Raw genomic sequence first — 23,488 nt, 5'->3', positions numbered from 1 at the left:
TAACAAAATAACACTTGCAATTTTACCACATAAGTTGCAAAAGTTCTCACATTTTACTCCTATAATATATAGGAGTAAAATTCACTATTTTGATTGATTGTTGTTATCAATTTATATTCAATTGGTTTTCATTTATTTCATTTCAATTTAAATTATTCATTTAAATTAATATTACACCTAACAAAAATGCTACTTGTCCTCTTCTGTCGTTCTATCCATTAGAAAATTGTTAAGGGTTTCAAAATGGTGGATGGAAGTTTTGAAGGAATACAAAGAAAAGTTTTTCTTTTTCTTTATTTTTTCTTAAGCAGTTCCTCTCCTTTTCCAACCCTTCCATGTTACTCTGCTTATAGCAGATGATAAAAATTAACAGAACCAGTTTCTCTTTACGTGTATGAAAATGCATACATATGTAAGGAGGATTTTCCAAGAGACGACATTGAAGTGGAAGTTAGCATGTGATAGACAACAAAACTTGTTGGTTGGCTCTACTTATATTCAGTAATCAACTTCTAGAAATAACTTCTTAATAGCATGGTGGAAAATGCAATAAAATGTTTGATTTTTTATATTGCGTTTTTACAGAAATTATTATTATGGCAACAAATAAAAGAAAGATACTGTGCTGTATATTATTATCCACATATTGCATTACATATATTTAACCCCCACAAAAAATAAAATGAAAACATTTATTTTGAAAAAAATTACATCAAGCATTAAGGAGGTTACACTTTTTTATTATTTTTTTTGTCTTCTCGTATATACAGTCGTCCTAGCCTCCCGCAGAAATGACTCAAAGTTGAAAACTTACTTCAACTTTGGAACAAAAACAAGACCTGACGATGGCCAGAAAATGGAGAGAGAGAGTACTAATGTTCCTAAGCAAGCAATCAACAATTCTCCGGCAACTCTCAGGCTAGTGTTCTTAACCAACCAAGAGTTCGAAGGAGGGCAGCATCCAGTAATGGAGATTTCTTCTCAAGACCTGTCAAAGAAAAAGATTTCAAGAAAATAAATAATCAAGACCAATAAGAAGGTATAATAAAAATCAGTTAATTCCAGGGCATCTAGCAGTCGACATATCATTCGATCAGAGATTTATTGTTTCAGAAACATTATTGGTCATGTAAATAACTCATAGGAGTTGACATGGTTTCAGTCATCCCGGTACCAGATTCAGTTTCAGTGTTGTCTTACAATTTAAAACTCACATTAGATTCAAAACATACTTTCTTATAAAGCTGAATGACAGATTATGCTTCAATAGAAAATCAGCAGCACCATTCAATTTTATAATGAAATCTACTCACCAATATCAGCAGCTACACGATGAGCACACATTACTCCTGAAAAAGCTACAGCTATAACACCTTGACCTGGAAAGCAGCTATCACCAACACAGTACAAACCATCTATACCCTGCAGTCACCATTAGAGCATCGCCTGGCTGCTTTAGTACGTTCAAAACAATTGAAAGTACTCCATCCACTAAAGGTCGATTTCACTTACTGTTGTATTGAAAGGCATTCCCAACAATCCCTTGGGAGTTCCGCGAGGCATGGGTCCGTAGGTACCCCTGTCACGAGCCAAATACCGCCTATGTGTCTTTGGTGTCCCCACCTACAATAAGTGGAGGAACTTTAAATGGAGATTAACATATTATAAGAACATAGAGTTGCAAGATCTATTGCATTTGAGGACACGGGGAAGTAAATCAGTTTCAGCAAGCTCATATTAGCATGAAAATACATCTTACCTCCCTGAAAACAATAGATGACATAAGTCCTGGAAATAGTTTTTTCTCTAATCTTTTAATGATTTCATCTGCCACAAGTTCCTTCTTTGCCTCGTAGTCCTTGGGCGAGAGACCCTAGTAGAAGAATAACATATACATCATTATGAATTGGGATCGTTCAATTTAATTTTGACATCATTATGCTTACCTCCCAGTCCTCAATGGAAGAGGTTGTAAATATGTGAAGAATATGGCGTCCTTCAGGAGCCAATGATGAATCAAGAACAGTTGGAATGCTCAAAAATATACTTCCATATGGCTCTTCAAGTCTTGTCCAATCATTCTAAAAAGGATAAGGGCAATTCAATGATGTAACTAGATCAGCTAATCATCCCCGTTTCAGTGCCCTCAAAGTTTCCATGCAAATGAATCTATTCACAAATTTTAAGTACCTCAAGGACAAAATGATGGCAATCTGTATCTGGTGGTAGAACTTCAGCTTTAACCCCCATGTGAATAGAAAGAAAAGATGGAGCCTTTATGTATACTTTCTGAAAATTTTCCTCTTCTTTTGGAAGGTCTTCTCCCTTTAAAAGCTTTCCTAAAATGTATGGAGTTGTATGCAACTAGATAAGAACGAATAAAACTGAGTAAACCAGCCTAGAAAACAGCCAAAAAGAACATTATTCGGACATAATTTTTCTAAGGTCCACAGCCAAAACTAACCAAATGTATCCCATCTAGTAGCATTCGATATTATGGTTCTGGCAAAGAATTCCCTTCCATCTGAAAGCCTAACTCCTACCTACATGAAGATTAAAATGTAATCAACAATAAAATCACTTTTTTGATTATTATATAAACACAAAGTTGAACTCACAGCTTTGCCATGGTCAATTATAATGCCTGTCACATTTGCCTTGTAAAGTATCTCACTTCCCTGTTCAACCAGGCCATTTGCTAAGGACTTAGCAATTCCACCAACACCACCAACTGGGTAGTTAATGCCACCATAATGTCTGTCACAAAGAACCTGGTGCAAAAAAAGCATATGAGGAAGCAAGATTGAGAGAGAGAGGCAGATAGAAAGACGGACAGACAGACAATTAGAGAAAGAAACAGAGACCTGGAAAAGTTCTTTTAAAAAGCTTACCATGCTTGCATTGATCATTGGTGTCTGCAAAGCATTAACTGTACTCACTATAAAACACTGCAGATACACAATATTAAAAATTATCTCTGTCAGGTCGAAGTGATAGAACACAAGAGAACATCCACATAGCCCATTAAATAAATAAAGAAAAAGAACTTGGCAATAAAAATTTCCAATTTGTTCAAGCAAGTTCATCCCACCTCTGCATCTATGAAAGACAACAATTGAGGATCATTAATGTACTTTCGAGCTATGTCACCAGCATTTTGAGGCAGATAGTAGGCTGCAAAGGATTGTAAACATCGTGTAATAATTGCAGAGGTAAATTAGAAATTAAGTGTAGGGCCAGTAGTATAATTATCCTTACCGTCAAGGATCCAAGTTCAAAAGCAACTAAGAAGACTTAACACAGTCATTGCTTACATACCCTTTTTGCTGTTTAAGTCTCTAACCAACCAAAATACTGTCACTAAGTAAATCAAACACTTACGAAAATATGAGTGAAATCTTTCCAAAAGGAAATGAAAAAAGTAATCCAATGTGTGGATAATTCTCCCGTGAGGACTTTAATTTAGGAAAGCAAGTCATAGATTTTATGAGAAAATAATAGCAATATTAGTAATTACCAAGTGTCAAGCATTCAAGAGGCTTCTGAAAAAACTGCCCAAAAAGATAGATTGGCTCCTCAAGTGATTTCAACTCCAATGAGTTCAAGGCATTGAAAATCTGATCCATGCATGCAAAATCTCTTAGCATGAGTAACACATTTCAAGCAGATGCAAAAAAATATTTCCAGAGAAAGTTATATTCAACTCAGAGAAGTACACAGACCTTCCAACATTCACTATAGAATTTGATAATCCCTTCCTTTTCATGGGGAAATTTACTAGTAAGTTCTGCAATGAATTCACTGTATTCTCTATGCACTCGGACAGAAAGGTCATTGGGCAGATGGAAATGGACAGTAGTTGGATCAGGTATCACCTGCATCTTACAACCAACTGCTGCCAATGCTTGGGTTATTAAATTTAGATTCCCCTGCTCAATATTTCACAGAGAAAATGCCAATGAAACTACAAAAGGACTAGTTTTCATTTAAAAATGTAATTCTGAATTGGGCACTGAAAAAACTATCATTCTAGGTGATTTTCTTTTCCATCAGCATCAGAATAAATCATTTTCATCTAAATTCCACTTGATATATATAATTTTCATTTAAGTCTCTTCATCAATATTTCATTCATAATTCTTTCAGCGAAGGAGTAAAGTTACACTAGAAACTAACCTTGTCACTGAAACCGAACATCACAGAAGATCCCACATCAAAAGTATATCCATCCCTCTGGTAATACCCAGAGCTTCCACCAGGAATCACATACTTCTCCAAAGCCAAAACTCTGGCACCCTTCACCGCCAACTGGGTCGCCGCAACCAACCCTCCTATTCCTGATCCAATAACAATGGCATCGTAGTGCTTCTCCCTACCACCACCACCACCACCATCTTTCTCCACTATTTTATCTACACTTAATACTGAATTTGACCTCACGGTGAGCTTCTGGTTCCTCGAATTCGCCACACAAGATCCTAAATTCACACCTCCAAGGTGGTATCTTTTGGAATTTGAACTCTTCAATGGATCCCCATAGAGGAAATTGCTTTCTAAACCTGTAGGCCAGAGAGCGGCCAACTTTAGGGGACTATAAATAATGCTTGAACTCATTGAACTGAGATTGTAACCTCTCGAAACTGTAGTTGAAGAACGTCTAACAAAGCAAAATTTAAGTTTTTGGCTTCTGGGTCTGGTCCTATTGGATTCAGGGGCTTTATGAGCAGCATAAAGGTGAAGCTTTTGATATTGATTTTTTGTGGGTATTGAGCTACCTGGTTGTGGGGTATTATAGCAAGTGAAAAACTGATAAAGAGTTCATGGAAGATGGAGAAGTAAAAGCCTAATTCAGCAATGAGAGAGAGAGTTGGAGGGCAAAATTTACTGGGTTTGGCCAAGTCTAGAGAGAAGAGAAGAGGTGGAGGTGGTGATGGAGATGGTGGGTTAGGCTTGTTGGCCATTAGCGTATTACTTACTGAGTTTTGTATTACATACGGAAAACGATTCCACTCTCAAGATTCCTCAACTCTCAAGGAGATGAGACAAAACAAAAAGAAGGGGCATCGAAAAATATACTGGAAAACAAATAACCGTTGGATTTGAGTGTGCTTTTTTTTTTTCTTTTTCTTTTTTTTTTTAGCTGAAAGGATTTGAGTGTGCTTCTGCCCCAATATTGCAAGAGTTGCATCGCTGTATACACAAATTTTTCTGTAGTTTATAACGCTCCAATTTAACTATAGTTTTTTATTTTATTTTTTTGAATAATAGTTTGTTATTTGTTGCCCGAAGGAAAAAAAAAAAAGAAAAAAAGTTAAAGCTATAAATTTAATAAAAGTATTTATTGAAGATTCAAATATATATGTTTATGGCATTATGGTATAACCTCGTTTATTATTTTTATATATTATTGTACATTTTTTTCTCTAACATAAATCAAATTTAACCCGCCAAAGAAAATGTTTTCAATTAAACAATCAAAATTCTTTTGCCTTCATGCTACCAAAAATAAAAAAATAAATAAAAATTTCTTTTACCTTCTCGTAAATGAGATTCTCGACATCGTATTTCAACTTTCAACATCCTATTTTCCTTTTTCTCATAAATACGTTTTAAAAAAAAATAAAATAAAACAAAATTAAAATTGTACTTCTGTTTGGGCCTTGTTGGACTGCGTTGTGTCCTGTCTAGTGTAATGTACGTCTATACCCGGCCCCGTTCTTGTTATAATCTAATGTAATATAATTCAAATTTACCAAAAAAATGTAATATAATTCAAGATTCACAAACTAATCATCTTTCTATCATTTTGCAAAGTGTAACAATTTTTTTTATATATTTTACTACAAAGATATTATCATATTATAGATGTGTAAAAATAAGCATATAATCTTAACTTTTTTTTTTTTTTGGGGGTTAAATTATTCTTAACTTATTGATGGCATCTTTAGAACTCACATGGAACATTTCCATTTTAGGTAGGCATTTTGTTCTTCGAGTTAGCACCATGGTTGATGTTGGTACTATAACTAAAAGTTTGGGCAATCTTTTTCATTTCAGTTCATTCCAACGTGCATGAACATGTCAACAGTAATGAAAAGGACAATTTTACCCCTCACTCCACCTAAATTTTGAAAAGAAGAATAAAATGTTACAAGGATTTGACCCATACAAGAAAGAGTCCCATATTCATTACCATCTTATTATTGGCTATCATAAATTATTTATTGTTTGGTATTTTTTTCAAATACTAAATAAATTCGGATTGTCTTTATTTGTTTGCAAACATACCATTCTAAATAAGATTATATAAAGAAACAAAGTATAATAGTAATAAAGATTGCAAAAAATAAATTTAACAAAATCAGGTGCCATTGTATCAATTTACGGATAATTATCAAATTAAAGATTATCAAAGTGCCTTAATAACAAAAAGGACTTTAAACAAAAATTATCTAAAAAGAAAAACAACATATCTATAAAATAAAAATAACAATAAGTCTTTAGAGATGTGAAGCAATATGGCATAAACTAGATCAATTAAGATGAAACAATATTGTAAAATAACAGCAGGGCATTGATTGATTAGGAGTTGAAAATGTTATCTTTCTTGTTGCAACATCATCTTGCTTAAACATTTATTTAAAAAAAAAAAAAAAAACTCATCTTCTTTATAAACTTTTGACTGCTAGGTTGAACAAGGAAGATCTATTAATTAAAATATCAAATCCTATTGTTTACTCCATCATTAATCTATTTCAAGTTTAATATCCTGATTTTTTTCTTAATTTAAGACAACTATCTCAAAATATAAAATTTGAATTCAAACTATATGAGTTTCAAATTTTCAAAAATATTGATCTACCCCCAAAAAATCAAACACTTAGCCTTATTCAAGCCTTTAAAGTGTCTTAAAAATAAAAACTAACTTTATTCAAACCCACTTAAATTTTTTATTAATGGTAAATTTCATTATTATAGAAATAAATAATAATAATAATATTGCTATAAAACATAGGTGATGCAAACTCATGTCCTTTTACTGAAGTGCGTCTTATGTCTCATAGTTTGACTTAGATTTGAGAATACCAGTTAATTTGTCACATTTTTATTATTAGAAAAAGTTCAAGTAACTTCGACTTATATGAATAATTTAATTTTCTTTATGTTCCTTTGTATCATGCTAACATTTGCGAACCTTTTAATTATGGGATTGAATTAAGCATTAAAGATTCCGCAGATTAACTAAAGTGCTAATTAGGAAGCGATTCTAAGCCTATTGCAATTGTTATGTGTATATATATATATTTTCTTATATTGCAATTGTCATGTGTATATATATTTTTTATTATATGTGAAAAAGGGGCTCCCAAGATCACTAGATGAATTAACCAAAACCTTACATATAAAAAGATTGGACATTGCCAGTAGATTCTCCTTGCAGGATTTGTTATATGTGTATATATAAATATGTATGAGATTCGTTTGTAACATATAAATATTTTTAAGAGCTTGCTTCCGACCAATGATATTATCTTTCCCCAAAAAAGAAAAAAAAAACAATAATATTATATTTTTAGGACAATTTAATGACAAAATAATTATTTTTTTTTGGATCAAAGATTTAAAATTCCAATCTCCCAGTCTAATATAAAAAATAAAAATAAAAAATCAATAATAAAATAATATCAGAAAAATGAAACATGAGAATATATCATAAGAATATGCCAATTTCTAACCCATAAAAAGACAAGAATATGCCAATTTATTTTCATTATTACATCCTATTTTCAATTCCCTCCGTTTTATTTTTTTGGCGCTAAGCTTGAGTGACTTCAGTACCCTTCGTTATCGCTAAGGTTCGGTATCTTTTTCAAGTGGACAAGATTACCCACCCTCCTGATAGTGGGCTCCACATTCCGTTAAAGAGTGCTCACGTATCACGGTTACTCCATCACCACCGTCGCAAGTCCGGTCCTAGCACAATCGCAACCGTCCACCACGACCTGATAATGGGTCCCACATCCACATGAGCACCTAAGAGGCTAATTCTTCATGACAAGTGTCCGAAATCACCCTGTAAAAAGAACCTCAATTTTTTGAAATTTAATTAATTTATTATTAGTATAATTTTTAATTATAGATGTTTAAAGAAACATTTTTGTCTCACTGTGTTTATAATTCCTTTTCACTTCCACAGAAGAAGCGCCAACGATTTTGGATCGAATTCTATTCTCATTCTCTCTTTCTTTGCTATCACTGGCCCCTTTTTTTATTTATTTTTTATTTTTTTAATTTCTCTCACCTTTTCTAATTAGCGAAGGCAATACCTAAAAAATCCAAATTCCATTCCTAACTTCAATTTTCCGGGAAAATTTATATACATATATATTTAATCGACCTTATGCGTTAAGCGATTTCCACTCTGATTTCACCGGGAATTAGATTTTCGCAGTGGAATCTACCCGTTTCTGCTCTTGATTTCCAGGTTTTTTTTTTTTTTTTTTTTTCTCTGCACTTGTTCTGTTTTGCATGATTGATTACTCTATGCAACTGTTTGGTTTGCTGGGAAAATGGGAGAAATGAATCTTTAATTGGGGGTTGTGGAGTTTGTACTTTGTTATCTGGATTTGGAAGATGAAGAAACAATCAGTGCGCACCAACTGGACTTCTATTTATTCACTAAAAATTGACCCAAAAAAAGAAGAAAAAAGATTGAATTGGCTGTAGAATTATGCCTGCTGTTCTGATTTTATTTATAATATGCGGGTATTTTTGCAATCGAGATTGAAATTTGAACGTACTGCGGTACTGGTTCTTTATTTGCTTTTTTTTTTTTTTTCATGTGCATGTATGTGTGAATTTTTGGTGTTTGTTTGGTTTAAACGAGAGTTTGCTTGCATTATTATTATTATTATTTTTAAAGAGTTCATGCCATTAGTGGATTCTAACATTTATGCTCAATACGATCACCAACTTAATCATCATCGAAATTATATTTTACTGTATAACCTTATTCCTTACCAGATTTGACCATTATGGATGTTTTGCAATTTTTAGTTTTGCTTTTAGTTTTTCTTTGGACCTGAATCTTTAGTTTTTTATTGTTATGAACTTATTTTGCAGGTTCCAGTCGCAAGTAAGATAAGCATGGATCGGCTAAAGGATTCTGCTCGTTTGATGATAGTTTCAGATCTTGATCATACAATGGTAGGTTGTGTATTTGATGATTTTATTATGTTCTCAATTCATTGTCTTTGCTGCAATGATTTTAATGATGCCTTCCTTGCAGGTTGATCATCATGACCCAGAGAACCTTTCTCTGCTCAGGTTTAATGCGTTGTGGGAAGCTCATTACCGTCATGATTCTTTGCTAGTCTTCTCGACCGGAAGATCACGTACACTTTATTTGGAGTTGAGGAAGGAGAAACCCATGTTAACACCAGATATAACTATAATGTCTGTGGGAACTGAGATAACATATGGTAAATCAATGGTGCCAGATGATGGCTGGGTTGAAATTTTGAATCATAAATGGGATAGGAGTATAGTCACAGAGGAAACCAGCAAATTTGCTGAACTAAAACTTCAGGTATGATTTTATAGGACATGGAAAACCGATAAGTTGAAAATTTCCTCTTCTAAAATGATGTAGCGAAGACTCTGCAGGAAGTATATTGAAAACTATCAAAAGTGATTTGCATCGAGAAAGTGGTTTGAACATATGTTAGTCTCTGATTAACTGAACTTTATGTTGAATGCAGTCAGAAACAGAACAACGGCCACACAAGGCTAGCTTTTATGTTGATAAAGACAAAGCTCAGGCAGTGACAAAAGCACTTTCAGAGAGACTGGAAAAACGTGGGGTAAAGTATAGCTTTTTCACCCAAATTTTATAGCATCTGTTCTAGTGGATCTTCACTGAAAATTGTGCATCTTCTGCTGAAGCAAGAGAAGTTCTTTTTCATATTTAATTACGATTATCCTCCTTGTTGTAATATTTGTATTGTTACTTCAATTTTGGCCAGTTGGATGTCAAAATAATCTATAGTGGAGGAATAGACTTGGATATATTACCACAAGGTGCTGGCAAAGGACAGGCACTTGCATATCTGCTGAAGAAATTTAAGAATGAGGGAAAATTACCTGGTAACACACTTGTTTGTGGTGACTCTGGAAATGATGCCGAACTCTTTAGTATTCCAGACGTACATGGGGTCATGGTTAGTAGTTTCTCTTTATAGTTGTCCTATTAGTCTCCTCGTGTAATGAGGCTATCTTCATAATTTCTTTCTTTTCAACCTTTTTCCATCATGCAGGTTAGCAATGCCCAAGAAGAATTGCTGCAGTGGCATGCTAAAAATGCTAAAGGTAATCCTAAGATTATTCATGCAACAGAGAGGTGTGCTGGTGGAATCATTCAAGCCATTGGTCATTTTAAGCTGGGTCCAAATTTATCTCCCAGAGATATTCTAGACTTTAAGGACTATGATCTGGAAAATGTAAATCCTAATTATGAAGTGGTGAAGTTTTACTTGTTCTATGAGAAATGGAGACGTGCAGAAGTTGACAATTCAGAGATGTATGTGGCAAGTCTGCGAGCTCATTGTGTATGTCCAACTCTTTCTTTTCATCTTTATAGTTTAAGAAAAGTTGTTCATGTTCACAGGACCATTAAAGTTTAGTTCTCCTGCTAAAATATCCAGGCAGGAAAGAGAAAACTATTCATTTATCCTTCTGTATATGGCATGGAAGTTAGCATATCGAATTTCATATTTATGTTTTGCTTTTCATGGTTTCTACTACTTTTGTTAAGGTTGTGTGAATGTTCTTAGTCTGTGTTGTTCTAGTTAGTGACTAATTTAAGTTATGCCTTTTTCTTTTCCGGGACAGTATCCATCTGGTGTTTATGTCCATCCTTCTGGTACTGAACAAACTCTTAGTGACTGCATAAATACATTAAGAAGCCACTATGGAGATAAGCAGGGAAAACAATTCCGTGTTTGGGTGGATAAGATATTGCATACAAAAATCAGTACAGACACATGGCTGGTGAAGTTCAACAAGTGGGAAATATCCGGTGAGACCTACCATCTCACTTTCTCTTATGTTTGAGCAATTCAGCATGTATGTTCTAGTTGATTGTGATATCATTCTCATAATAATTAGAAAGCATGAATGCAGTTTTTTCCTGCATAAACGCCAATTGCTTGTGTATAGCCTCTCTCTCTCTCTCTCTCTCTCTCTCTCTCTCTAATTAATTTGCTGATATCATGAAAGACTTGGCTGCAACTTATAAATGGAAAAAGAAATTTTAGGGGAAATAAATAGAAGTCTTTACAGCTTACGAGAGTACCAACAAAACTTTGATTCAATTTGTTATTTATGACATAAAAGACTCTAGTAGACTAGTACTTACTGCCATCTTTAATGGTAGTCCAAGGTCTTAGTTTAGGCTCATTATATAGAGTTTTGGTATTTCTTGATCGAACTATTGTATATATGCCTAATGAATCCCCGCTTCTCTGTTTGTTTTTGAACTTTTTGTAGGTGAGGAGTGGCAAAGTTGCCTGACAACTGCGATATTAAGTTCAAAGGTGATTATGAAATTGTGATGGATTAGGATTAGTATCACACTATTACCTGTGTGCTTAACGATTTTGGCGATATGTTGTTTGATTTCAGGGTCAGAGTGCTTCAGATGGATTTATTTGGATGCACGTGCATCAGACATGGTCGGAAGGATGTCAAGGAAAAATTCAATCATCTTTTCTATTCTAGACTTGTTATTTCCTTGAAGTTTCATCCATTGAAATAAATGTATCACATGATTGTGATTACTTTATTTTAAGTTTTGACAATTTGTAAACCAGTATGACTCGTGAATATGGCTTAGTCCGTGATTAAATTTTACTATAACGAGGGTGGGTTTCTGCTCTGTTTTCTGCCTTGATTATCAAATAAATAAATAAATAATATGCATAACCCACGAATATGATCATGGAAGCTGGATGTATGCAATGCCATGCTGCTTGCGTTGGCCCTTGGTTCTTTAAGTACTTGATTTTTAAGTTTTCTTGTGAGCATAAACACTGTAAATTGTTTTGATTCGCACTTCACGCATTACATATAGGTATATAGGTTACTAAAATTTTGTATGTCTTAATAATGCATTACTTAAATCAAATTAGTATATTACTCTCCATGTGATTCAGGTCTTAAGGGATGATTGTTTGGCTCTTCTTTATGCATGTATTTGGGTAGTGAAATGGCACTGAACTATAGTGATTTTAGAAGGATATTGAAAGGGCTTATGTTCGGAATTACTTCGACTGCAAAGGAATTACCATGGACCCTATTAACAGTGGCTGTTGCTGATATGCAAGTTTATAGTTGAAAGTGAATTCTATTAATATTTTAATATTACAATACAGTCATTTTATAATCAAAGTAAAATTTTCCCTGGAAAAACAGCTTAGTGGCAATGTGGCGTTGTCCCTATTCCTCTGTATATGAGGTCTGTATGGTTAATCGCCAAAATTTAATATATCTAAATATGTGTTGTAGTTGGCTGTCGGCAACTATAATGCATTTGGCAAGTTATGCTAAATTGGATAATTTCATCCAAGTTCAACCAGTTTTTACCTCACCATACAAATAGAATGAAATACATAGAGCACAAAACCCTGCATACAGGTATAAAAAATTTATCAATATAATTTACCAAAATAATGTGGTAAGTGAATTTTTAAAGGATAAACATAATTGAATATAAATTCTGCATGCTTATTAGAGAAAAAATAATAATAATAATAATAATAAAAAAACACATGCACACACACGCATACATATACATGCAATAAACAACAAAAAATTTAAAAAATATTTTTAAGAGAATATACTTTTCTAAATATATAATTATTTCAAAATTTTAAAAATATATAATTTTTTTCCTATAGAGAATCATGGAAAAAATATTAGAAAGGATTTTTCCAAACCATTGATTTAAAAAATCCTATATAATTATATATCAAAAAAAATATTTTTTAACCATTTATCATGTACTAAATTTTAATTTATTTTTTAAATTTTTATATAGATTTTTAAAATTTGTATTCTCTTGATTTTTTCTTTTCAAAATTTTCAATTTTTATTCTGTATGAAAATCATTTTTAATTTTTTTATTACTTCTAAATATTTAAAAAATTCAAATTAAATATTGAAAAAAGAAATCATTAAAAAAATTGGAAATTCAACTAAAAGCTAATTAGATTGGAAGGTAACCTAAATGAGAGGCCCGATGCCTAAAACTTCGTGTTTGAACCCATCTTTAACACAGAGATGAAAAAAAGAACATCTTATATATGACGAGAGAGAGGAAGAGTTTTCTTTTAGAAAACATTGAAAGGTAAAAGAATTATTGAAGAATTTTATACTCCATGTCAATATGGAACATTTATTGTTTGACGACTCGGTTACTATGCAGCCGAAAAAATCCTCTAATTTTTGAAGGTGCGAAGAGTCGAACCTTGTTAACACACCCAGCGCATCTGTCTACAAATAAAGCAGCTAGATTTTTATTCATTACAAAAGTTAATATTTACTTGTCCCACATCGATGAGAAATCAGCATTTTTGGTTTTCACTTAAAATTCATTCATTCCACATCGACCAGAAATCTATATCTTTGGTTCTCTTCTGCTTTATATATACAAGCAAAGAAGATAATTAACCAGCCTCTGGCAAATGACTCGACCAGGATGCGTTCATTAATGAAATGTGCTCTCTCACGCATAGTGAAGAAAATATCGATGTCGATGAAAATGTCGAGGATATGATTTTACGGAAATATCGATAGAAATGTCGATATCGATGGAAATATCGGTAAAGTTACGGAAAATATAAATTTTTAATTTAGAAAATAATTTTTTTTATATGAGATAATTAATATAATAAAATTATATAAGAATACAATAATTAGAATACAATAATCATAAAATATTCTATAAATATAACAAATTATTTATAAGTGAATAAAATATAAAGTTAATTCACACCAAAATATAGAAAATTTAACAGATAATAGTAAGATACAAGAAATTCTCAAATATAATCCCTAATACATTATTAATACCAAAAAGAATTTCTTGGTTCTTCAAATTGATGATCATATCTTGATGTTTCACGTGTATAACAATAGGCATTCCAACTCATCATATTAGAGAAATTTTCCATGTAATTGTAGATGTGCCAAGTATATCTTTCTCTATCAATCCCAACCAATTGTTCAAGTGGAGGATAGTGTGGATTTATCCAATGAGGAGTGTAACATTCATTTTGAGACATGGGATGATTGAAGATATCAACATCGTAATCTCTGTGAGGATTATGTGAGCTCATTTGACCAATTGGATATACAATTAGAATCTCAGAATTTCCAGATTGAGAATTAACTTGTGTATTTAAACTCATTGCATCCAAAGAGTTAGAAAGATAATCTTCATCATGTTGATTCATCATCGAATTGCCATAATGCCTTCTTGAACCAGTGCCTGCTGTTCGAGCTCCATGATCAAAATCCTGTGTTGCATGTGTATATTGATCTTCACCAGTAAATGGGCTTAATGGTTGTTGGCTTGGTTCTCGATAGTATGTTCCAATCCCACCTCCACCTATATTATATCCTCCTCCTCTATTGCCACCACCACCACCACTGCCACCGTCATCGTCGTCATCATCATCAAGATCAACAACATCATCATCATCTTCATCCTCATATTCATTTCGTTGAGAATAACTACCACCAAATGTTTCTACACGAGGACTAAATAGTCTAGTTGAAGGCCTTGTCACTACTTCAAACGAATAATTTCCTCCACTATCACTGCTCATAACTTCTTCAGCAATAACATTCTCAACATTTATCCCTAATTGTGAAGCATGCATTGCGACTCGAGGATCTGGATTGCCTTCATCATCATCTAAGTGTGAATTCTTAACCCATTGGATAATAGGATTATCTTCATCTTCACCAGGGTCAGCTCCAATTTCAAGAAGATCCAAATAATCAGAATCTAATTGCGGTTGATTTGTTAATTCCATATCACGTATCTGCAATTTCATATTATAGTAGCAAAAAATCAATTTCTGAAGTTTTTCATATGCGAGTCTATTTCGTTGTTTTGTGTGTATTAAAGCGAAGGTGCTCCAATTACGCTCGCATGCGGATGATGATACAGTTTGTGACAAAATACGCATTGCCAATTTTCTGAGTGTTGGGGTGCTATTACCATACATTGTCCACCATTAAGCTGTATATTTCAACATTATAAATCAAAATATATTAAATTTTAAAAAAAATTTAATTATTAATAAATTTTTTGATATTAAGCACATTTTTTTATAACAAGTAATTGAAATGCACATATCAGGTATCATTTCTGCCCGGACGGCAATTACTGCACGATCACCAAACCCTTTTCGTGCATCTCTAAAGCATATTATCTATATGTAAAAATGAAAAAAATTATAAAAAATGTTATTAGTATGTTAGTTAAAAAATAATAATAAACAAAATCTTACTTCATTTCCAAATTGAGATATACGATCCGAATTTGGATATAATGCTGCAAAGATATCATGAACAGCTTGTACAAGATCTGAATCAGTGCCAATTCCTTCTTTATACTGGAACCGTGGATTCAGAAAGTATGCTACAAAATAATAATAAAAATTAAATCTAATATATAAATTATAAGACAAAATATTAATTAATAATAAGTAATTGACATAAAATTACCAGCCATATGGAGAGGATGAGAAAGTGTATTGTCCCATCGAGCATTTATGATGCCCATCACCCACTGAATTCCTCTTTGGTTATTGATTGCATATCTCATTTTTTAAAAACAATCATACAATATTGGCATCATAGGTATGAACTCAGCATCAACAATTCGCAAAATATTATATAATGGCCCATACAAATTAACAACGTGAGTAACAGAATCCCAAAAATGATTATCAAGGATAAGTTTCTCCACTTCTTTACCTGCTTTTGTTCGACTCAATTGATGCTCAGCCCATGCATTGCTTGTAAAGACTTGTTTTAGAGAAACTTTCTTTTTAAGGAGACTATTTAAAGCAATATAGTTTGTTACAAACCTTGTTGCTCCTGGTCGAACGATGTCTCTGCATATATCTCGCATTAAAGAAAGTAACCAATTATGATTATAAATATAATTGGTTATCATTCTTGCACGCTGAATGATCCTTGCAATACTTTCATGCTTTCCAATATCCTCAAATATAAGATCAATACAATGCGCAGAACATGGTGTCCAATACAAGTTGTACTGTATCATCAATTTCTTACCAGCCTTTAAGAATGCAGAACCGTTATCCGTGACTACCTGCACAACATTGTTCTTACCCACTTCATTGATAACATTCTCCAAAAGTTTGTATATATACTTATAGTTTTTTATTTTATCTGAGGCATCAACTGACTTAAGAAACACTGATGACCCTTTGCAATAGACCATAAAATTCAATATTGACAGCTTAGTTGGTCCTGTCCATCCATCGCACATAATTGTACAACCATATATCTTCCAGCTTTCTTTAAACTTTTCAATATGCTGTTGCATCTCTTTATATTTCATGTCTAGATATTTTTCCTTAATTTCATATGGAGATGGAATTTGAACTCCCATACCTGATTGTTGAGCACCAACGATCATGTTTTTGAAATGGTGCGATTTTGCCTTTGCATGTGGGACATTATCATAAATAAAGAACTTTACTACTAGTCTTCCCAATGTGTTTTTCATACCACCTTTTGTCAACACATCTTTTATATTTTTTTGTTTTGCATCGGATGACTTATACAACGAAGGTGCAAGTGCAACTGGATAAAATTGTTGAGATTGTTGTCTACGAATGGGCTCAGCCCTCACACTTGTTGCACGACGAAATTGAGCACATGGTTGACTATCGCCTTCTCGAGAAGATCCTGATCCTTGATCTCTAGGGTTAACAAAGTTCCTTCTTTGTTCTTCTTCCCATCTATCTTGTTTAGATGCACGGACTGCAGCTTTATATGAGTCTCTTTCATCAGGATGCATATCTGCTGGATATATACATATATCATCATTATCATCATCATCATCGTCACCATCATCATAATTACTCCGAGATGGAGCTAAGTTACCCCGTAATTCATTACGAATGTCTTCCTCCATTGTCTTTTTTTTCAATTTTGCATGTTCTTTCTTCCTCAAATAATGGTAAATCTCTTTCTTCACTTCTGGAGGTACATTGGGGCACTTCTTGACATTACTTTTTGGATCAGAATGTGCTAAATGATACTTTAATCTTGTTATTCCACCACTTTGCATTTTATGGTTACAATATTTGCAAATTGTACCATACTTGTTACCTTCAATTGGAATACAATGTGACCAAGCTGGATCTGCTTTTCCGCTACTACTTTCCATTTTTCCTTTTAATAATCATACATAATTATTAAGTTAATAATAATATTAAGAACAACAATAGGAATAATAATAATAATAATAATAATAATAAGTAAAAAAATAATAAAAGTAATAATAATTTCAATAATAATAAGAATAACAATAATAACAATATTAATAACAATAATAACAACATTAATACTAATAACGATAATAAATATAATAAGAATAATAATTAGAAGAAAAATAACAATAATAATAATATTATTAATAATAATAAACAACAATAATAACAACGTTAATAATAATATTAATAATAGAAATAATAATAACCACATTAATAAAAATAATAACATCAACAATAATAACAACATTAATAATAATCATGATAATAATAACAATATTAATAATAATATAAATAATGACAACATGATAATAATAATAATAACAATAGTAAGAAGAATAATAATAACCATAATAACAATAATAATAACAATAATAACAACATTAATACTAATAACGATAATAAATATAATAAGAATAATAATTAGAAGAAAAATAACAATAATAATAATATTAATAATAATAATAAACAACAATAATAACAACGTTAATAATAATATTAATAATAGAAATAATAATAATCACATTAATAAAAATAATAACATCAACAATAATAACAACATTAATAATAATCATGATAATAATAACAATATTAATAATAATATAAATAATGACAACATGATAATAATAATAATAATAACAATAGTAAGAAGAATAATAATAACCATAATAACAATATTAATAATAATAATAACAACATTAATACTAATAACGATAATAAATATAATAAGAATAATAATTAGAAGAAAAATAACAATAATAATAATATTAATAATAATAATAAACAACAATAATAACAACGTTAATAATAATATTAATAATAGAAATAATAATAATCACATTAATAAAAATAATAACATCAACAATAATAACAACATTAATAATAATCATGATAATAATAACAATATTAACAATAATATAAATAATGACAACATGATAGTAATAATAATAACAATAGTAAGAAGAATAATAATAACCATAATAACAATATTAATAACAATAATAACAATATTAATACTAATAACGATAATAAATATAATAAGAATAATAATTAGAAGAAAAATAACAATAATAATAATATTAATAATAATAATAAACAACAATCATAACAACATTAATAATAATATTAATAATAGAAATAATAATGACTACATTAATAAAAATAATAACATCAATAATAATAACAACATTAATAATAATCATGATAATAATAACAATATTAATAATAATATAAATAATAACAACTTGATAATAATAATAATAATAACAATAAGAAGAAGAATAATAATAACCATAATAACAATATTAATAACAATAATAACAACATTAATACTAATAACGATAATAAATATAATAAAAATAATCATTAGAAGAAAAATAATAATAATAATAATATTAATAATAATAATAAACAACAATAATAACAACATTAATACTAATATTAATAATAGAAATAATAATAACTACATTAATAAAAATAATAACATCAACAATAATAACAACATTAATAATAATCATGATAATAATAACAATATTAATAATAATATAAATAATAACAACTTGATAATAATAATAATAATAATAATAATAATAACCATAATAACAATATTAATAACAATAATAACAACATTAATACTAATAACGATAATAAATATAATAATTAGAAGAAAAATAACAATAATAATAATATTAATAATAATAATAAACAACAATAATAACAACATTAATACTAATATTAATAATAGAAATAATAATAACTACATTAATAAAAATAATAACATCAACAATAATAACAATATTCATAACAATCATGATAATAATAACAATAATAACAATATTAAAAATAATATAAATAATAACAATATTAATAATAATATAAATAATGACAACATGATAATAATAATAATAACAATAATAAGAAGAAGAATAATAACCATAATAAAAATATTAATAATAATAATAACAAAATTAATACTAATAACGATAATAAATATAATAACAATAATAAATTAGAAAAAATAACAATAATAATAATATTAATTATAATAATAATAACAATATTAATAATAATATAAATAATAAGAATATTAATAAGAATAATAACAATAATAATTAGAAATTGTTAAATAATAAACACAATTTTAACAATATTTATTATTGAAATGCTTACTTTTGAGGATCTAGAAATTGTGAATTGATAATTTTTTTCTAACGTGGATCTTCCAAAAATTCTTCCTTTTATGAATATAAATATTGAATAAAGAAAGAAAAGAAGATTAAAAACTAAACTTCGCGTGCACTCAATTTCATTTTTCTGAAGCTTTATGTTTACTTCTCTATGATTTATGCTGAAAGTGAAACAGACGGATTCAAAACATCAAAATATAGCTGAGGTGCTATACACCCATATTTATAGTACATTCATTTCCTTACCTCTTCAAGATTATAATTGTCTCGTGAATGTACTTTAAAAAAAAACCAAAAACGACAGCACCAACTTACCTATAATAACTTTATTTTATTATTTCTTTCCGCAATTCTCTCGTTGTATTATTTGTTTCTGCAATTGTTTGATGATTTTTTTTTCGTCACTTTTACTTTTTCAGTCAGAGGCTCAGAGGCTCAAAGCATGTGAACTCACAGTAAATTTATTATTTTTTTCATTTCAAATTTTTTTCCTATACTTTCGGTATCATACTTGATTAATATTTTGAAAAAAAAAAAAAATCAAACAATCAATCATTTCAGCACATTCATTCATGTTTCATTTCTTCAATTTCGGCTCTCACCCTCTCATTCAAATTTTTTTTTTAAGCCAATAACAACCAAAAAAGCAAAAAAAAAAAAAAAAAAAAAACCCAATTTCCCAATTTTGGCCTCTCTCTTCTCTTCTCTTCTCTTGTCTTCTCGTCTCTTCTCTCTGTGAAACCCCCATCTCTTCCCCCCCTCCGGCCGGCCCTCTCTTTCCCCTCTTCTCTCTTCTCGGCCGGCCATCTCTTCAAGCTTCTTCTCCCGGCCGACCAAACACACAGCAAACACACACACAAACACACACACCCAAGACTCATAACACATGGAGTTAAAAAAAAAAATAAAAAATTTCTTTGCCTTGCTAGCAAATTGACAGATGGTTAATGGTATTCAAGAAGGAAAGATCATAAACAAAAAGAGAAAAAATTAGCTAAACGGTGGTGGAATTGAAGAAGTAGCACCAGGCTTCATAACCGATTGCGTGCGTCAGTGCGTGAAAGGGAGATATGGGAGTAGCGTCGCTGGAGCCCTGGGTATTTCTCTTTCTCGCTGCTCTGCTCTTCTAAGTTCTAACTTTTTAGTTTTCTTTATTTTTTCTGTATTTTTCTTCTGCTGTTTGGAAAATTGGATTGATTCTTTCATTTCTTTGTTTGCTGCATCAATTTCCCCTCATTCCCCCTGAACCGAATGAATTCTTCATTCCCAATCATTATTTTCTTTATTTTTTCTGTATTTTTCTTCTGCTGTTTGCTAAATTGGATTGATTCTTTGTTTGCTGCATCAATTTCCCTTTATTCCCCTCGAACCGAATGAATTCTTCATTCACAATCATTATTTTTTTTTATTTTTTCTGTATTTTTCTTCTGCTGTTTGGTTAATTGGATTGATTCTTTGTTTGCTGCATCAATTTCCCTTTATTCCCCCCCGAACCGAATGAATTCTTCATTCCCAATCATTATTCTCATCTCATTTCATATGTAAATATAATTATCTTCGATTAGTAAAACTGTAAAGGTATGAACCAGTCGGCCGATATATCCAGAAATTTCCACATTTTCCCGTCGACAACCGGCCCGATCTTTCCACCTTATCCACCAAAAACCCGACATCTTCACCGACAATGGACGATTCCATCGACTTCCATCGATTCCGGCGACAGATCGACGACACGCGTGCAAGAAACTTCTTCCCCCCCCCCCCTGTCGGTGTCGGACAGCGTCGACAACGAAAATTGTCGTCGATATTTCCACTGTCTCGCCGATTTTTACTTCCCTACTCACGCATCATTTTAACCAGGTTGAAAATATAAACTTTAGGGGTTGTTTGGAATGTGGACAGGATAGGGTTAGTGTAGTATTATGTTTGGTATAGTTTCGGACTGAATATACCATGCTTGGTGTAGAATCGGACTGGATAGGACTATTTTGTAATTATATTTTTAATTTTTTTTAGAAAAAATGAAAATTTTAAAAGTTAAATTTATATAAATTTTTTTTTATTATATCTAATTAAGGTTGTACATTTATATATTTATATATACATGCAAAATTTGTTGTGTACATCCACAAATTATATTAATATATAACTTTAGAAATAGCTTAAAATTAACTTAAAACATAGTATGCAATAAATAACAATTAATTAAAAATAAATATATTTTAATGGTATGCATAAGACAATTGAATATTTTTGTCAACCCATAAATTACACTAATATATTGTTTCCAAAACCAATAATCCCGATTACAACTAAATATACAAATAAATATATTACTTCTATAGAAATGGTGAATATAACAATATATGGATGAAGTGTCTGGACCATTTTTAGAATGTTTTTATTTTATTGGAATATTTATTTGATTAATTATTTCTGTAAAAAGTAATTATTATTTGTATTGAATGAAGTGGCTAAATTTCTAATTTAATTGGAAGAATTACTTAAAAACTGTTTTGATTGATAATTTTTTTTTCACATTCTTCCATCTTTTTTGGATGTAAAATGTAGTAATAAGGATAATTCCCAATGTAGTAATATTAAGCTACCATCAATTATGGTTGGTAATTCATGAAAAGAACTTTGGAAAACTGTTTTAATGGTTTTTAACTGGTCTTGGTTTTTTTTTTTCCAAGAACAGGGGTTTTTTTTTTTCAAGCAAAAACAAAAACAATAACAAAGCAACCAAACGAGCTTGTATATATCAAATCCAAAATATTTATTACAAGCAAAAGGATCCAGAGGAACCAGATTTCAACAATTCCAATCATAGCCATGCAATATCAATTATAAGAAATAAATCCAAAATCTCAACATTTTATAAAATCTGTGAATTATATACATATTGTAATTACTTATTGTGAGAAGAATAAAATATCCTTGATTTTAAAAATTGTCGAAGTACACTTAACACCTGAAACAGAGAGGTCATAATGCCTCATTTTCTCAAAAAATGGTCCAGCAAGACAAATGACATGATAATCCCATAGAATTACTCCACCTGCTCTGTTGCTAGCCTTTTGTCCATAATTGAATCTACAATGCCGTGAATGCACAATAAGAACCAACATCTTATTTTAAACTCGGAGAGTACATAATATAATTATTCAATTCAACCAAATCAAAATCACCACTGCAATGATAAATCTCCAATAGATGTCAACGAAGAATAGATCGTGGTGGCTCCTATGCTTCAACCCAAGCAAATTGTAGTACATTACATATATAAAAAAAAATGGTTCCTAGATTTAATTAGTAGATTGTAGGACAATATTTCTCTGTTTTGTTTCCGCTTCTCCAAGTGTAATTGTCATATAATAGATACTAATATAAACATATTCTGCACTTGCCAAAAATTTATCACAATGGTGATTATTATCTTACCTGTTCCTAAAATGGCTTCAAGATTAAAGATTTGAAAACAATTTTTTTTTTCCCCTTAGACATATGTTTTTGTTATAATAGTTTCGATTGGATGATATTGGACAATAGTAAATTTCTAATTACATGTAACCCATATGAAAATTAAGAAAAGATTGGATTGAATACATCCACTATAAGAGAGTGGATAAATAGAAACAAATAGGAGAGTGAGAAGCATGGACAGGGGAATTGAATAGAGGCTAAAAAACAAAAAAAACAAAA

The 23,488-nt window shown here is 30.7% G+C and overlaps 2 protein-coding genes across 2 annotated transcripts; one reads left to right on the top strand and one right to left on the bottom strand.

The window, feature by feature from the left end:
• Nucleotides 1-607: 607 nt before the first annotated feature.
• Nucleotides 608-5,085, bottom strand: LOC107433597 (prolycopene isomerase, chloroplastic). Its single transcript, XM_016044894.4, has 13 exons — nt 4,177-5,085; nt 3,723-3,929; nt 3,518-3,617; nt 3,092-3,174; nt 2,892-2,948; nt 2,619-2,771; nt 2,465-2,543; nt 2,191-2,339; nt 1,947-2,081; nt 1,760-1,873; nt 1,513-1,623; nt 1,314-1,422; nt 608-988 (listed from the first exon to the last, which is right to left on the bottom strand). Exons 1-13 carry the CDS (start codon nt 4,612-4,614, stop codon nt 915-917), a joined length of 1,809 nt encoding a protein of 602 aa, XP_015900380.1. The 5' UTR covers nt 4,615-5,085; the 3' UTR covers nt 608-914.
• A 3,068-nt stretch (nt 5,086-8,153) lies between these two features.
• Nucleotides 8,154-11,935, top strand: LOC107433599 (sucrose-phosphatase 1). Its single transcript, XM_016044895.4, has 9 exons — nt 8,154-8,485; nt 9,124-9,207; nt 9,290-9,589; nt 9,762-9,863; nt 10,026-10,220; nt 10,317-10,607; nt 10,891-11,077; nt 11,548-11,594; nt 11,683-11,935. Exons 2-9 carry the CDS (start codon nt 9,148-9,150, stop codon nt 11,776-11,778), a joined length of 1,278 nt encoding a protein of 425 aa, XP_015900381.3. The 5' UTR covers nt 8,154-8,485; nt 9,124-9,147; the 3' UTR covers nt 11,779-11,935.
• Nucleotides 11,936-23,488: the final 11,553 nt, after the last annotated feature.

The sequence above is a fragment of the Ziziphus jujuba genome, chromosome 11 (genome assembly GCF_031755915.1).
Source record: "Ziziphus jujuba cultivar Dongzao chromosome 11, ASM3175591v1".
Classification (NCBI taxonomy): domain Eukaryota; kingdom Viridiplantae; phylum Streptophyta; class Magnoliopsida; order Rosales; family Rhamnaceae; genus Ziziphus; species Ziziphus jujuba.
Note: the sequence above shows the minus strand (reverse complement) of the source record. Positions and strands in the feature narration are given on the sequence as shown.